Genomic DNA, 17,815 nt, shown 5'->3' on the forward strand with positions numbered 1-17,815 from the left:
ACCTACATTGCATAATTTCAGGATGTCTGGGAGACCATCATAATTTATTGCCAGATAAGCTAATGTGGTTTCTTCTATCACTGTCAGGCTAAAGTCATGGCAAAACTCATACATTCCTTCCTTCCTATACATATGTACTCAGAAGCAAGCCCCATTATTCTCTTGTAAGTATGTATCAAATTCTAGGCTCTCTTAAAAGGCTTACTGTCACATGACATTGTGGCAACAGTATGAATTCATTCTAAAATTCACATGTTACTGTATCCAACAGCTTCATACAACAAATAAGTTGGTTCAACCGAATACTGAAATATAATGTGTGTACAAGTCATCACCAAAAGGTTTGTTAAAGGTTTGTTTTTATTTTTGTGAGTGAACTTGTTGCTTTCCCGTTCTCCAAGCAACTTCAGTCATAAGGCAATATGCATCTTTTAATTACCAAGAAGGGCAGATGACTATATTTGAAGCACAGATGAATAGGTAGTAATGAGGGAGAATACTGCCAAGAGTTGTACCTCCATTTGCTTGCAGATTTGTTGTATGGATTTGGGCAAAACTGAAAACTTCAGTTTTCCACTAGCAGTACAGGAACAAAACTAAACTTATCCCACAGAGTTGCAAGAACAATACTAGAAGGATAAAGAATAGTAAAGGGGTTCTAGTCAATGCTAGTCCTACTCAGAGTAGACCCACTGAAGTTAATGAAATGACTAATTTAGGTTCATTAATTTCAATGGTTCTAATTTGGTTGTACTTAGTTGGCGACAACCCAATGTTCCCACCCCAATTCAGCATCTTAATATAGGCTGTTCCAAACAAAAGCTGTTGGTTTTCTTTTCAAAGTGGTAGGAGGCTAATAAAAAGTAACAGTACGTTTAAGAATGCTAGAAGGCATCTGCAAACCATTTCACTCTTGCCCAAGTAAAAATCTCCCTCACTTGGAAGAATATAAGCTATAGCTGACTCTTAAGGTTCTGGATGTCTCCCAATACTCTCATCTGACATGAACACGACATGCAGGATGGAGAACACAAGAATAAAAGGTATCCAAGATTTTTACAATTAATAGTCGTGTACAATATTTAACTGGTAGTTTAAGTCAAGATACCTTGCTCAGCAATATGGCTTACCCTTGTGGTTACAGAATAATTAGATCTCCAAAGGCATGATTAAGACAAAACAGATTGAAGTGCATATAGGCATACAGTGCCCTTGACCTCTGAATAAATATTCATCTCCTTCTGTTAATGGATAGCCGTCTGTTTAGTACAGGACTGTCATCTAACTGGGGGGGCCTCCAGGAAAAAAAACAGGAGGATATACATATAGTTAAAGGGATTTTGGCTGGGACTATAAGTGGGAGAACTGGAGGAAAGCAGGGCTAGACACTGAAAGCAAAAAATACATTAGTGGCAATTAATTTTTAGCTATAAGAAATTGAAGCAAACCCAAACACACCACTGTTTGCATGACATCTAAATTAAACTAGACAGGACAGAAAACCCCTAGAAGAGGGACAGAAAGTCCAATTCTTCATTCTGACCTTAATTTTGTTTAAAGGAAATGTTTAGAAAAGGATATTCTTAGATTTCATCATCAGCTCCAGTATTTATCTGTGTGCATCTGCTGAGCAAAATATAGCCTTTTCCAGATCTCAGCTTTCCCACCTTTGAGACATAGCCAGTTGCACACCACAATCACAAGGGTGAGCTTACCAGAGGTTGTGAAGTATCCTGGGCTTACCAAAATACTGTAAAGGAATGAGAGAATATTTAACAGTGCTGGACAATATCAAGAAAGCATGAAAAAATTAGAGATATTAGTGTGGGTGAGTAGAACAGTTGGAGATGCAAACAGAAACGAGTTTAGGGATTTTAGCCAACTGCTGAGCAAGTAGATCAAAGTCCTGTTGCTAAAGATTCAGCTCTTTACTCCAAACTCTTCCTTAATGCCACTGAAACCTTATTGTTCAGGTGCTCCTATTGCCAGGGATCCACCTGCCACCTGCAACAGATCGCACCACATGCTACAATTTTCAAACCTTCTATACAAAATTAAAACTAACTAACATGTGCATGTGTGTGTGTGTATACACACACACACATTTTGGTTTTAATAAGCAAGTTGAAGCCACCAAGTCTAGACAATATGGTGCTTGAGTGTGTAGGATGTAACTGGTGAAATTAAGAATTCCAACCAATTTATGCTGGGTCTTTAGTGCTCTGGAATAATCAACTGCAAGGATCAGGGCTAAGATGCTTTAAGACAGAACCAGCACCTATTAAAACAAAGCACTGGCATGTCACCACTATCACACCACAATTCCTTCTTTAAGATTACATTTTAAGGTACATACAGATGTACCTATTTGAGCGGTGAGTCTACTATGGATTTGTATTCATCCAGTTTTGGCTAGGTGTACATCCTTCATCAAAAAGTTCAGGAGCAACTGGCCCTGGTGACAATCATGAAGCCTCTCCCCTGCCTGGAGCAGGGTCTCAAGCACTTAATGAAGCAAATAAACATTTAATTGTATAACCACGCCCAGTGCTTGGAAACACCAATTTTAACTCTAAAGCCTGCCTGGGTTCGTGCTAGATTCAGAACCAGGTGTACCTCACTGGAGAAGCAAAGTCATTGCGGTGGTGATGGTGGGGCAGAGGGAAGAGGCAGAGCTCATTCTGCAGTGGAAAAAGTCACAATGGCTCCTGTAAGCACATCTGTATGCATGTTAGGCTTTTCAGTTGTAAAATAATCCAGCATTGACCTCAGCTTCATCCAAAACCCCACTGATGTCAGTGCTACATATACTCCACTACATTTTGTTTGCCCATTCTTCATAAATGGCTCCCTCAATATCCAGAAACTTTTTTAGAGTGTGCAACCTCTTGCTGGGGGTTCCTAAACATAAGGATGGAGGATCGATCAGTGTATTAATAGAGAATGAAGTATTATGTTAGGACCCTTTGCATATATACATTTTCAACACACTCTACATTTCAGTGCCCTTCGGTTCTCTAGCAGTTAACGCAGTTGCTGATGTGCTGTTTCCCTGACATATACAGGATAATTGTGCTATGATTTCTATAGCACTTTTCAGAATCTTCTCTGGAGGACTATAATCAGACACACAAGATGAGATTGGTCAGACTGAATGGACAATTTATTTATTTATTTTACTCAGCCTAGCATACCATCCTCTGTGGTGCAGAGTGGTAAGCGGCGGTAACGCAGCCAAAGCTCTGCTCACGGCGGAGTTCGATTCCAACGGAAGGAGGAAGTCGAATCTCCGGTAAAAGCAGTCGAGGTCCACTCAGCCTTCCATCCATCCGTGGTCGGTAAAATGAGTACCCAGCATACGCTGGGGGGTAAAGAACGGCTGGGGAAGGAACTGGCAATCCCACCCCATATATATGGTCTGCCTAGTAAACGATGCAAGACGTCACCCTAAGAGTCAGAAACGACTCGCACTACAAGTGCGGGGACACCTTTACCTTTACCTTTTAGCATCCCACATTTGTTTGCTTAATATGCTCTCTGGGCTAACATTCTATTCTCTGCTGCAAATTTTTCCCTTTTCCCATCACATTAGATAAGTCTAGCACCTCTAAGTTGCTAGTCCCACACTACCTAGCCTCTCACACATCGCAAAGAAATAATCGGTCTTTTTTTTTTCTCCAAAGGAAGGTTTTGCCTTACCAACCTTTTAGAATTCTTTGAGGAAATCAAAGATGCAAGGCTGATCTGGTAGATGCACTGGACTTGGTCTGGACTTCTAGGAAAACCTGACAATCATGGAAAGAGATGGGTCCCTTTATAGAGTGATAACTGGATAAAACACACACAAAGATAGAAATCAGAGAGTTTCCACAGTGGAAGCAAATAAACTGAAGTCCCCAAGGGGTATCACTTTCACTTTGGCTCATATTTTCCTCAACTTCACATCTCTAACATGCATGGTTTTCCCAAATTCCTCCTTTTTAGATAGCTTACTTTGTCCAACTTCCTTAACCCATCTTAGCACCCCTCTCTCCATGCCCTTGCAGCTCTGCCCCAATCTTAAAATATGTTCAGAACAACCCTTCTGGTTAAGTCCTCCCCCCCCCGCCTCACTTACTAGGGAGGGAGATGTTTCCCTATATCCTAGACATCTTAGCAGTCCTTAACCACCCACTGTGTAGGGTTATAACCCCAGCCAAACTGACAGCTTTCCATTCTTTTACAGAATCTGAACTGCAAACCATTTTGTTTCCTGAACAACTAAACATTCTGTGTCACCATATCAGCTTACTCATTGTCAGATACCACTAAGGATGTGCTAGAATTCCACCCAATTCAGATCTGGTACTAAATTTTCAATTTATTCACTTATTTGCTATCATTGCAGATTGGCTTTTTATGTAGCTATTTTCTACTGCTATTTTTGCAAACAGGTCTTTTTTTTAAAAAACTCCACTTCTAAAATACTGACATTAAGAATAATTTTATCAATATTTATTTTCATTTATTGATATTTCCTCTTAAAGTTATCAATTTCCTTTCAAAATATTGTTTTTAATTAAGTTTTCAAAACATAATCAGATCAGATAAAACCCCATCCTCTCCCGCCTCCCACACTCTAATATTTTACATTCACATTAAAGTGTATCAACTAGAGAGGATTTCCAAAGTTCCTGTTCTAGAACATGAAAAATTGTCACATCATCTAAAGTCTTGTAAAAGGGTTAGGGACTTGTCTCCAGTTTTCCTTTTTCAAAGGAAACAAAATAAATGAATGTGTCTTTCTTTTTTATCCCCCTGGCCAACTTTACCTTGTGTGCTAACTTTTCCAACAATGCAATATCTCGTACTTCCAATATTTTTTGCGAGGAGAAAACACCTGGATAAGTAAAAGCAGCAGTTAGCAAGCAAAGAACAAACTAGAATTGATACCAGCCTGTTAGGCTGACAGAATGCTTTCAAACTGGCACCGGCCAACGGATCCCATCCCTAGATGCCATATGTATTTATTTATTGTGCTTATACACAGTATTGCAAGAACCATGTGACTTACAACTATTTGAAAATCCAACATTAAAACAAATCAAGTAACAATTCACAGTAAAATAAAAATACAACGCAAGACCTAACAACAATTAAGCAGTTTTGGCCAATTCTACTAAGTTTCAAAGGCTTGCAGGAACAAGTGAGTTAACTGCCATCAAATTTCAGACAAAGCAGGGGATAACCTGATCTCCACCAGGGTGGAGGGGAGTTCTGTGACTGAGATTCCATCATTGAGAAGGCCCTGTTTGTATAGTGGTTCCCTGGATAATACTCACCAAGGGTACTATAAGCAGGGCCTCTCCTGTAGATCTCCAAACCCAGGTTGGGTGGTATTGGGAAGGTGTTACTTCAAATACTTGGGTCCTGAATCATTCAGAGCTTTGTACATGAGTACCAACACCTTGAATTGGCCCAGTAGCTCAGTGGCAGCCAGTCTACTGCTTTCAGGTCAGTGCAATAGGATCCCACTCTTTTGGCTCCAGATAGTAAATGGCAGCTGCATTCTGCACTAGCCATAGCCTCTGGACTATCTTCAAGGGTACCTCCAATGGGGAGCTTATCAGAGCATGAGTTAATGTAGTCAGGTTACCCTGGTCCAAGAAAGGTGGTAGCTGCTGATTCAGCCATAAATGAATATAGGAACATTGCCACTGAAGCCATTTGGGCCTCCAGCAACAGCATGAAATCCAGGAGTATCCCTCAGACTACATACTTGTTCCTTCAAGGGGAGTGCTACCCCATCCAGAACAGACCATTTGTCTACTTCTCAGACCCAAGAACCACCTACCTACAGAGCCTTCCTCTTATTTGGATTCAACTTCAGTTTATTGGCCCCATACAGCCCATCACTGCCACCGTGGTCTGGTCAAAGAACCTGCATGGCTCCTCTTGATTCAGATTGAATGGAGAGAGAGAGCTGGGTGTCATCTGCATTTTGGTGACACTGCACTCCAAATCCCTGGCTGACACCTCCTCAGCAGTTTCAAATAGATGTCTCAGTATTAATTAACATTAGTGGAATCTGTGGGACTCCACAGAACTGTCACAGGAGCAAGCAGCAGTTCCTCAGTAAGAGCAGAACCACTGCAGTATAGTGCAACTCATTCCCAACCCAAAGCACTACTCTGGGAGAAAACCATGGACAATGGTATTGAAAGCCACTAAGAAGTTGAGGATAATCAATAAAGTAGCACTCTGCTCATCCCTCTCCTGAAAAACAATGAATAAGTATGGCCACAACTGTTTCAATATTGTACCGAGGCCTAAAGCCAGACTGGAATGGATTGTGATAATTTGCTTCATCCTGAAACATCTGCACCCTCTCAGTCACCTTGCCCAGGAAAGGGATATTTGCAACAGCAATTTTATTAGATTTGCAACCTGCCCTTCCTCCCAAAGGAGCAATGATCTAAAACCTCTAGGTCCATGGAAGGACTCTTCAAGAAGGGCCACGCCACTGCTTTTTCAAAGCAGCAGGCACTGCTTCCTCCTCAAAGAGGTATTTACTGCTCCATGGACCCACCCAATCAATTCCTCCTTGCTAGATCTAACAAGCCATGAGGGGCAAGGGTCCAGAGGCTATGTGACTGACCTGCAAGCACCCTTTTAACATCCTCAGGCCACAATAACTGAAACCAGTCACACAAATCATGACCATATGATGCTCTGAACACCTCATCTGGACTTGCTGCACTTGTGGCATCTAGTTCTGCACAGATGCAAGCAACGGCCCTCAAAGTGCTTCATAAAACCATCACAGTGCTCTTCTGAGTGGTCAGCAGGTCCTCCCTCTGAACTGGATTCAACCAGTCCATCACCCAAAAGGATTCTGCTGGGTGGTTCACCACCACATTTGTGTAGGCACAATTATGGGTTCGTTCTTGTGTCACCTGCACTCTAGCCATCATCCAGCCCATTTCATTGCCTGAAGTTCCTCAGAAAACCCAGGGGCCTTCTGGGCTCCACACAGCTGGAACGGGTGCTCAGGAGTGAGACTCCCAGTCAGAAAATCCCTCAGAGAATTCAGAAATCCTTCAGATTCTAAAAGCCTCCAGGAGCGGGCCATCCCAATCAGTCCCCCACCACTGCAGAGGGGGTTAGTCCACGGCCAATCCAAACCTCACCAGGGAGTGATCTATACATGACAATGGGGTAACTCACTCACTCTGCTATGGATTCTCTCCTAGTCCACCCTATAGTGAACATGGTCAGCAATACACTGAGACAGCCTCAGGGTTGCCATGGAAGTCCTGAGCCTGCCCAACCAAAGCACCCCAACATGAGTGTAGAAGTCTGCCAGGACTATAGTCCTGGGCTTCTCCAGCACCACACCGGAAACCACCTTTACCAGCTCAATCAAGGAGGTTGTTGGGCAGCTGGGTGGGTGATACAACGACATCCTTTTTCTGTCTTTCCGGTCCATCACTGGGTGCATAAGCTTCTGGCTCACAAGTGGACTGGCCTTCTGGTGAGAGAGATGGAATCTTTATAGGAAACTGTAGCACACACACCTTGACCAAAAAGGATGCTGTAAAGAGTATCCAAGCAGGCAGAGCTGGTCAGATTTGGTACACCCAGCTCCCCTACCCAGGACTCAGTTATACACTTCAAGTCAGCCTGCTCATTCACAACGAAATATTGAATGGTTGACTTGGCATTCATGAACACCACCAGGAGGTGAAAGGGTTGGCTACCATGGTAATCCAAGACTCAATAAATGAGGGGGTAGCACAGAGAGTAAATTTCTGCATCTCCTCTCCTCCACTGACATTAACAGTCCACCAACAACACCACATCTTCCCATTCCAACTAACTGGTAAGGGTGGACCTCTGTAACTCTCCCCATCCCCCTCTGCTCAGGCACATAATCCTCCTACCAACAGCCTACATACCACAAAATAAGTTCCTCTGCTAGCCTGAGGAATGAAAGTGCAAATCAAGCCATTAGAGTGCATTTTGTCCAAGGTGCAGATAAGTCAACATAATGTACAGAGACTTGTTGTAAATATATAAAATACATGAAGTGCATAAAAAGGAAACCTGGTTGTTACATGATGCAAAAGATGCATTAATACCTAATTGACAGGGCCACAGATGGTAAAAAAACAACAACAGTGGTCTCAGGATCTGCCAGCAAATACGTTATTCATCACCTTACAATTTAACTTGGCAGTCAGTGGCTTCTCATCATACTACCCCTTCTGCTTCCCCAGCTCTTACTTCGAGAACAATACTGTGTCATCAAGTGTAGGCAAGCCTATTAACTATAACGCCGTTTATCTCTAATTACCAGCTGAGAGCACAAACAACTGGGGATACCTATTCCCATTATGTACTGCTTGTGAGCTTCCCTGAAGCATTTGGCAGGCCGCTGTTCGCACACCCGAAGAGCTACTTCATCCTCTGTCGAATCAACCTTCGACAAGGCTCTTTTCTCGCACCACTCACCACGACAACGCCTGGCTTCACTGCTGAACCATTCCACTTCACATCTTTTGCGTTACAACCCCTTCGCACCCGCAAGCCTAAACTCAAAATAAACAGCATTAAAAAAAAAAGCTTTTCCACCTAATACTGCAGAAACCGCCAGAGCGTCATTGACACTTTGCAGCTAAGAGAGCAGCACCACACACTCCTCGTCTCTTGTAGAACTTCCCTTCTGCCACATCTTATCTTTCCATTCCCAGTGTGATCTGCATTCCCTGGCAAAGAAAGCTCGCCTCCGTGGTTTTCTCTACAAACAGCCCTAACTCCTCGTGGTGATCGCGAAGCTGCTCCTACCTGCGGCTTACCGAGTACTACAGAGCAGTACCGCCTTCCTTTCTAGTGCACATGGGTACCTGTCCCCCCCCATCTAGGACGCGTGGCCCTTCTCAGCCAATGAGAGGCTGATTAGTCGCGTCGATGCATGGGTCGACCCCAATGCACATAGATCGCATGCGCCAAACGAAGAATGAGAGGATTATTTTTTTTAAAGGATAGTGGGCGGGGTTTCTAGCGTCAAACTCGGGGCTGACGCTTTACGTAAGAGGAACGCAGTACGCGCGCGCATGACGCAGTTGCCCATGGTAACCGGGAGCCGCGTAGAGGATGGTGAGTGAGAGATTGGGAGGGGGAGAAGGCCAGGGGGCCCGTAGAGTGTTGTGGAAAGGGGAAGTACAGTGCCTACCCTCACCCCCACCCCTACCCTGGGCTAAAGGAGTCCGCCCTGTGGCAGCGGTGTGATCGGTGTAGAGGGCGCGCGCGGGGGTGGGATGCTACTCTGAAGGGATGGATGAGGAGACTGAATGGGCCTGATTTCGGGGGGGGGTGAGTCGCGTTCCTGGAGCGGCTGAAAGAGTCACTCAGGACGATAGTAATTGAGAGAAGGTTGAGATTGCCCGTTTTAGACAATTAAAGTAAAATCAGAACGAAGGACCCTTAATCGTTTTATTATTTTAAAATGGCAAGTCATTGGTTGTACTCTCTGAAGCTATGAGAGTGTAATCAGGACTCAGTATTCCTTTATGTAAAGAATTGTAACACCTTTCCCCTGTAATCTTCTGTGAGACTGAGATGTTACCATTCAAGGAGTGATCTCTTTATTATTTTATAACGACACGTGGCAACTTTAAGCAGGACAGGTTGAGGAGGGATTTGTGACATTCTGAGTGGGGGTTTTAGTTTTAGAGGTGGATTTGGGTCATGAGGAGGCCCTGGCTTTTCTCACAGATGGGGAAAATGTAAAATAGAAGTCAAATCCATCTTGCTAGTTGGCTTTAAGTATATGTAAGAGAAGGACATACATATTGCAGCATTTTTCTGATTCTGGTGGTCACAGATCTTTTACCTTGTGTCCACCTCCTTACTGGCTTACTTGATCAGCAGCAAATGTTAATCTGAGAAATTAAGGCTGGATCAGACCAAAAGCTCCTCTAGTCCTGCATTCTGTTCCAACAGTGGCCAACCAAATGGGAAGCCCACAAGTGGAACGTAAATGCAATAGCACTCTGCCAGTTGTGTTCCTCCTGTAACTGGTACAGTATTTAGAGGCACATTGCCTCTGATTCTGGAAGTAGTGTATAGCCATTGTTAGCCTTATTCTCCATGAATTTGTATCAGTTCTCTTTTAAAGCCAACCAGTAGGCAGCCATAACTACATCTTGTGGTAGCAAATTCCATAGTTCAACTATGCATTGTGTCAATAAGTACTTCTTTTTGTCTGTCTTGAGTCTTCCACCATTCAGCTTCATTGGATGATCCTTGGTTTTAGTATTGTGTAACAGAGGAACAACCTCTCCCTATCCACTTTCTTCTCGCTTTGCATAATCTTATACACCTGTGTCATGTCCCCTTACTCACCTTTCTAAACAAAAACCCCCAAACATTGTAAAGTCATTGCAGTTCTGCTCCAGCCCTTGATCATATTGTTGTGTGCCTCCCCCAATCTCCGAGCGGTGAGATTTCGGGGGTCCCTGTGCTTATCCAGGGTTTGGTTTCCTTTGGGGTAGAAGGTCAGCGGAGACTATGGTGTCTTTATGAAATATGGTTTATTTATTTACACACATTCCAACCTGAGCTCAAGGATGGAGGGGTTCAATGCATCAGCAGTCCAATATCCAGCTTTTCCATCTGGGTTGCAAGAGGCATCCTAAAGCCATGGTGCAGAGGGATAGCCTCTCTGCGTGCCTGCAGCCCCAGCCATTCTCTAGAACACACTAAAAACACAAAACTCTCCTGGGTTCCAGGAGGGGGGGAAGGAGGCTCTCCTGAAGAGTTTCAATGACAAAAGGATCTCCCTGGCCCATTCACCGTTGCTAGGCAACTGATCGGCCCATTATCTTACCTGGCCAATCTATTTGGTTAACAAAAGACTCATTTGACCAGCAGAGAGTTCCTCATTCCAAGGCACAGGATTCCAAATCAGAGGCTGGAAAGGTGACCCACAGGAATCATCCATCCCAACCCCCACGCTCATAACAATATCCTTTCTGAGGGGACCAAAACGGTACACTTTATTCCAAGTGCAGACACACCATAGATTTATTCATAGATTTGCCTGAGGTTGAGTATTCAAAATCATTACTCATAATTAATATAGTAGTCCTCAGAAACAGTGATTTGAAAGTTATATCTCAGTTGTGTACAGGTATGCAGATTGCATAGGCTGACACCCAAATACTGTTCATAATTTCAAGGTTGAGTAAATGGGGGAGCTTCTGCACTTTTCAGTATTTTGACAAAAACATGTGTAGCTGTATGGTAATTGTTACTCTTTATAGCTGTTCAGGGCTTGTTTACATAATGTTATGACACTGATGCATTTAGTACCAGCATTGTATGTAGCTCAAACCTTAAGACGCAGGAACAAGATAATCAGGTATTATCGGGGCGTCACCTAGTTTACTAACATCATGACAGATTCACTTCACGCAGCCTTCGGCCCACAGTTTTGTAAACCAATTGCACAATGGGCCATTAGGTATTAGAAATCTATCTGTCAAATATTGCATAAATGCCTCTATATTTTTGTCCCAAGTAACTTCCATAAGAAAATAAATAAATAAATTTTATTTATTTATTATTTGATTTATATCCTGCCCTTCCTCCCAGCAGGAGCCCAGGACAGCAAAATTAAAATCTGTCTAGTCTGGTACACTATCAGTGGCCAACCACAGGAAGCTTTCAAGCAGGAAGCTTTCAAGCAGGATGTCCTAGCTCTTTGTCCCCAGCATTTGATAATCGTAGGTCCAGGCTCTGAACATTCAGGTGATTTTTAAAATGCTATTAATAACTATAGCCCTGTCCTCCAGAAATTTGTCTAACCTTTTAAAGTCACCTATGGGTGCAATTCTGTGATTTCCAGGAAGACATCCCAAGTGGCAAAGGATTTTGCACATCTCCTTCTCTGCCAGCAAGAAGGGATATCCGCCCTTAGAAGTCCCCTCCCAGCTGCCATGTAAAAGGCCACACTGTTGTCCCTCTGCTGTGGGTGCTCGGACAACAGAGAGGGCAAACAGAGCATTTTAGAAGATCCAAATCTCCTCACATTCCCATGATATCTCCCCTGAAAAGGGGGGAAAGTACACCAGCCCTAGAACTGGTGGACTTCTTTTCCTTCCGTCCACATAACCACCTGTACCACCATCTGCCTGGCAAAGACAAGGCCAGCCGGGATTGGAATTTGCCAGTCCTGTTGCCACAGATTCTCCCTTTAAGGCTGCAATCCAATATATATATACTCAGAAGTAAGCTTGATTGGGTTCAATAGGACTTACTCCTAGGTAAGTGTGTATTGGATTGCAGCCTAAGCTAGCAATCACCACATCTTACAGTTGTCCATTTGTTAATTGAGCAAAGACAATTCCCAGCTAAAAAGACCCAGCCACTTATAGGCTCTGGTTGTAAGGGAAATGCTTCAGCTTGGTGGTTATAACTGTTCTTTTCTCTACTTTCTGCAGTTCTGCTGTGTCCTCTTTTTTTGAGATGCAGCAAGTAGAACTGTATACAGAATTATTTCCTTCTTGTTCTCCACTCTAGTTCAGCCAGAGCTGTGCTAGACTGATGTGGCGTAGGTTTCCTCCATCCTAATCCCACATTCTAGGGCAAGAAAATAAGGCTGCTGGAGAGAATATGCTGTGTAATCACAGTTGATACTAAGGCTAATAGTTCTGGGACAAGGAGAATGGTGAATGCCATGATGATCCACTATTGGGGAAGCAACTTCAGTGACTATGTTGCTGGACAGCTGTACTTGATCTTTAAACAAATACCCCATCAACTAAGTAAACATTTGCTAGTTACCAAAGGCAGATTTCTTTGGACTTGCTCTCTAAATTCATTATTAAAGCCTTATGGCTAATCCAGCTAAACATCAGATATTTACTTCTCTAATGGGATTTCGCTTTCTACTCTTTAGTGATTGGAAAGCCTCTGTAATACTAGTTAATAGCGTGTATGGGGATTCTCTTTGTGGTATTTCTTATATGGGTCACTATGGTAAAAATACAGGCATTTATTATTCTGTTTCTCACTGTGCTTGCCCCTAATTATATGTTTAAAATCTTTTGCATTTATCCTGTACATATATTCAACAGTTATGAGACACTGATTACAGCTAGAAAACTGATACAGTGTAGAGTTAAAAGCAGAACAGATTTTAAAGCAGTTGGATTGCAGTTATTTAAAACTTTTTTTTAACACTAAATTCCCATACATAACATATTCAAAGAAACTTTGCAAATCTGGTGCTTCCTGTTAATGCTTTGCTTTTGGAGATAGAATAATAGAATAGTAGAATTGGAAGGGGCCTATAAGGCCATCAAATCCAACCCCCTGCTCAATGCAGGAATCCAAATCAAAGCATTCCCGACAGATGGCTGTCCAGCTGCCTCCAGTGTCGGAGAGCCCACTACCTCTCTAGGTAATTGATTCCATTGTTGTATGACTCTAACAGTTAGGAAGTTTTTTCTGATGTCCTGTTGAAATCTAGCTTCCTGCAACTTGAACCCGTTATTCCGTGTCTTACACTCTTGGATGATCGAGAAGAGATCCCGGCCCTCCTCTATGTGACAACCTTTCATGTACTTGAAAAGTACTATCATATTTTCCCTCAGTCTTCTCCAGGCTAAACATGCCCAGTTCTTTCAGTCTCTCCTCATAGGACTTTGTTTCCAGTCCCCTGATCATCCTTGTTGCCCTCCTCTGAACCTGTTCCAGTTTGTCTGCATCCTTCTTGAAGTGTGGAGACCAGAACTGGATGCAGTATTCAAGATGAGGCCTAACCAGTGCTAAATAGAGGGGAACTAATACTTCACACAAATTGGAAACTATACTTCTGTTAATGCAGCCTAATATAGCATTTGCCTTTTTTGCAGCCACATCGCACTGTTGGCTCATATTCAGCTTGTGATCAATGACAATTCCAAGATCCTTCTCACATGTTGTATTGCTGAGCCAAGTATCCCCCATCTTATAACTGTGCATTTGGTTTCTTTTTCCTAAGTGTAGAACTTTGCATTTATCCCTGTTGAATTTCATTCTGTTGTTTTCAGCCCAATGCTCCAGCCTATCAAGGTCCCTTTGAATTTTGTTTCTGTCTTCCACGGTATTAGCTATGCCCCCCAATTTTATATCATCTGCAAATTTGATACGTGTGCTGTGTACCTCATCCAAGTACCCTACTCGTTACTTCCGCCCATATGTGGCATTCTTGAGAGATCTCAAGAGACAGAGTGATCTAGTAATGGATAGACTTGGACTATGACATATTTAGATCGTGACAACCTGAGTTCAAGTCCTTATTTGACTCTCTTGCTGATCTTGGGCAACTTAATTGTTCTCAGCCCTCATTCCTGTATTAGTGCTCACAGGCTTGTTAACTTTGAAATAAATATTTACCATGAAATACTTTGCAGCCTTAAACATGCTATAGAAAGGGGACATGATCCATCCCAAATTATTTTTAACTTCCACTGATTTCAACATATAACTAAGTACAAGTTTATAACTCTTCCAACTATTTTTGTTGTTATTATTAATTATATTTATAGACTGCTTTTCAGGCAATATGCTTACCAAAGTGATTTACAACAACAGTTAAAGCATTCTGAACAATTAAAATCCTGCATCAACAGTTAAAGTCTACACCAGACAATCCACAGCATTTAGTATACATAAAGATACAAAGTGCAAAGTGTAGAAGAAAAAACATTCAGCCAAAGTTTTCTTTCCTGGACAAAAAAGATTAGTGTTTTAACTGGTGATGAAGACTCATAATGGTAATGGCAGATCTATGTGAAGGGGAAGGGCATTCCATAGTTGGGTGGCGGCCTGTATCGGGAAAGACCTCTGTCAGATTGCTGCACACTGAATTCCAGACAAATACAGCAGCATCAAGGAGTGTCCCCACCAGATCTCAGTGTCCCAATTTTAATAATGTTTGGCTGGATCATGTCCAAGATTATTGAGTTTATGTTAGTAGTTCCCTTTATGGCCTTTGTGAAATATCTGTTGCTCCTCAAGTATCTGTTACTCATCAAGTGTGTGGTTATGACCAAATAACTTACACCAGTAGTGCATTATCAGCCTAAATCATCCCTCTTGCTTCAGCATAGTTTTTGCTGAAGTTATATAATTTATAACAGTAGTTGCTGGAGGGTTAATGTGATAAAATCACATTAAAGATGTTCCGTAGTTGTATATATGGAACATAAGGAATGTGGTGTTGTTTTTGCCTACTCTGACAACCTTTCATGGCTATTTTTTAAAATGTCCTGGTATTTAGGATAATTTACAGACAGCACAAAACACTCAATCCTCTTTCAAGGGAACTCGGAATGTAGCTCTGTGAAGGAAATAGAGGTCTCCTAACAATTTTCAGCACCCTTAACAACCTACAGTTCCCAGGATGCTTTGGAGGAAACCATGACTATTAAAGTGGTATAACAGCACTTTAAATGTATGGTGCAGATGTGGCCATAGAGGAAAGGAAACAGAGGGAAAGAAAACCAGAGCACAGATACTACCTGTTCCAAGGCAAAAGGGGTAGAAGGGGGTTGTTTTCTAAAGGTCTACTATGATTGTGAAGGTTATCCTTTGCACCAGAGCATTAGGATTTCATGAGCTGTTCTTTGTGAATGTGTATAGCTAGTTTGCTCTACTTTTTAGATAACTAACCACAGCTTATTATCTATACATACAGAAATTATGATGGGGGAACCTAGGGAAAGCTGAGATCTCGTAGGTCCCCTTAAAACCCATATGGCATAGGACTTTCGTTGGTGAAAACTATAAAGGGGGAACACAAGCACTGGGAAGTTATGAGTTCCCTTGTAGCCCTTGCAAAACCAAGTACGAAAGTAACAAAAATGGAGAAGGGAAAGAGAGGTGTCAGAGAAAAGTGGGGGGACAGGGCGTAAGAACTGGAAGTGACTAAACCACTACAGTAGGGCCCCACTTATCAAGGTGGTAGGTCTCAAGATTTGGGGCAGTAAAGAATTTAAGTCAAGCTGCTGAATTAATTTGTCAGAGAAAAAGTGGGGGGACAGGGCATAAGACTGAACATGAACTGGAAGTGACTAAACCACTACAGTAGGGCCCCACTTATACAGCAGGTTAGGGACCAGACCCCCACCGAAAAGCGAAAACCACCAAAAAGTGGAACATCAATCAGCTGTAGGGCAGGGAGCTCCAGCTGACAGCACTTGGCCCCTGAAGCTCCCCCTGCAACAGCTGATCGATGTTCCGCTCTTCTGTGCATCGCCTTCTCCCCCCCCCGCTCACTCGCCCTCATTATGGTGGGGGAGTAGTGCTCCCCTTCCACGGCAGGCTCCCTGCCACAGATCGCAGGGAGGGAGCTGCCCCCCCACCCGTGCCTGCTCGCTCGCCCTCCGCCACCTCCCTCGCTCGTCCCCCCTTGCCCACTCGCGCTCCCCCCTGCCTTTTTGCTCGCTCTCCGCCGCCTCCCTCACTTATTCCCCCCTTGTCTGCTCTCTCTCCCCCCTGCCTCTTCACTCATGCGCTTGCTCAGACTCTGCCGCCTCCCTTGCTCATCCTCCCTTGCCTGCTCACCCTCCCCCCTGCCTGTTCACTTGCTTGCCCTCCGCCACCCCCCTTGACAATAAAATGGTGCCGGATACCCTTCTCGGACTCAGCTGCTGAGCGTGTTGTCAGAGCTTGGAAACGTTCCTTGTTTCAACTACAGCTCCCATCAGCCCAACTGTAGTTTAAAAAAGGAACGTTTCCAAGCTCTGACGACGCATTCAGGGCGTCGGGCACCATCAATTTGTGCACTCAGTGACTCTCTTTTCCAAGCTCTTTGCATCATGCTGCAAAATCGCCGCAAAACTGGAACAAGCTGGAACATGGATACAATTCAAAACCGCCACATTAGTGAAGCGCCAAGAAATGAAGCGCCGGAAAGCGGGGCCCTACTGTAATTCTACCTGGGGATTCCTTTTACAGGCCCCTACAGTTTTTACCCCTGAAACCAAGGAGAGGAAGGGTGTCAGTGGTAGAGCATCTGCTTTGCAGAAGGTCCCAGGTTCAATCCCTGGCATCTCCAGGTAGGACTGGGCGAGATCCCTGTCTGAAACCCTGGAGAGCCACTCCCAGTCAGTGTAGACAATAATGGGCCAAAATGGGCCAGTGGTCTGACTCAGTACAAGGCAGATTCCTATGTTCCTGTGATAGTACTGATAGGATTTTCCTTTTTCCCACCATGAGGAATGAGTGCATGAGGAATTTCATGTACTTCCTTTGTAGGGGAGAGGTCCCCATGCATGAGTGTATGGAGTACAAGAAGGGTTTTGTGTTCATCCTTGAGGGAAGGTCCTTACTCTTAATTAGTTCTACTAATAAGTTCTCTTAATAAGTTATTTTCAGTGTGATTTTTTAGTGTTCCTTGCATGGGGTCCTCCCTCTCCAGGGCTCTGGAATTCTAGTTATAAGATGTGCTGTAAGGCGTAATTGCATTAGTGACAGTAGGGAGCGTGCATACCGGGCCTCCTGAATAATGGGTGCGAACACTCCCATGAAGACAGCTGCTGTACACTGCAGCTTACCTTGCAACCTACAGAAGTGTGACTAAGGCTGCAATCCAAAGCCCACTTATGCTGAGCGAGGTGAGGGTTGGATTGGATGGAGATGTCCATCAGCCCTGTTGGCTTCTGCTCACAGAGTGATGCCAGCATCATTCTACAGGTACAGACCTAGTGGACGGGTGGAGAGAAGTACCAATGATGGGATTTGTTCCAGTGTTAGTTATTTAGTTATTAAATGTACATCCCAC

The 17,815-nt window shown here is 43.5% G+C and overlaps 2 protein-coding genes across 2 annotated transcripts in view; one reads left to right on the forward strand and one right to left on the reverse strand.

The window, feature by feature from the left end:
- SFXN2 (sideroflexin 2) overlaps positions 1 to 8,931 on the reverse strand; it is a 41,679-nt gene extending 32,748 nt beyond the window's left edge. The window contains 3 exon segments of the mRNA XM_061636149.1: positions 3,704 to 3,785; positions 4,812 to 4,879; positions 8,838 to 8,931. Of these exon segments, the coding sequence (XP_061492133.1) occupies positions 3,704 to 3,785; positions 4,812 to 4,879; positions 8,838 to 8,899 (212 nt within the window). The 5' untranslated portion in view covers positions 8,900 to 8,931.
- Positions 8,932 to 9,030: 99 nt separating this feature from the next.
- The window catches only part of ARL3 (ADP ribosylation factor like GTPase 3), a 43,327-nt gene continuing 34,542 nt past the window's right edge, over positions 9,031 to 17,815 (forward strand). The window contains exon 1 of the mRNA XM_061636150.1: positions 9,031 to 9,138. Coding sequence (XP_061492134.1) covers positions 9,136 to 9,138 — 3 coding nt within the window. The 5' untranslated portion in view covers positions 9,031 to 9,135. The remainder of the gene's footprint in view (positions 9,139 to 17,815) is intronic.

This window comes from Rhineura floridana, chromosome 7, assembly GCF_030035675.1.
Source record: "Rhineura floridana isolate rRhiFlo1 chromosome 7, rRhiFlo1.hap2, whole genome shotgun sequence".
In the NCBI taxonomy this organism is placed as follows: domain Eukaryota; kingdom Metazoa; phylum Chordata; class Lepidosauria; order Squamata; family Rhineuridae; genus Rhineura; species Rhineura floridana.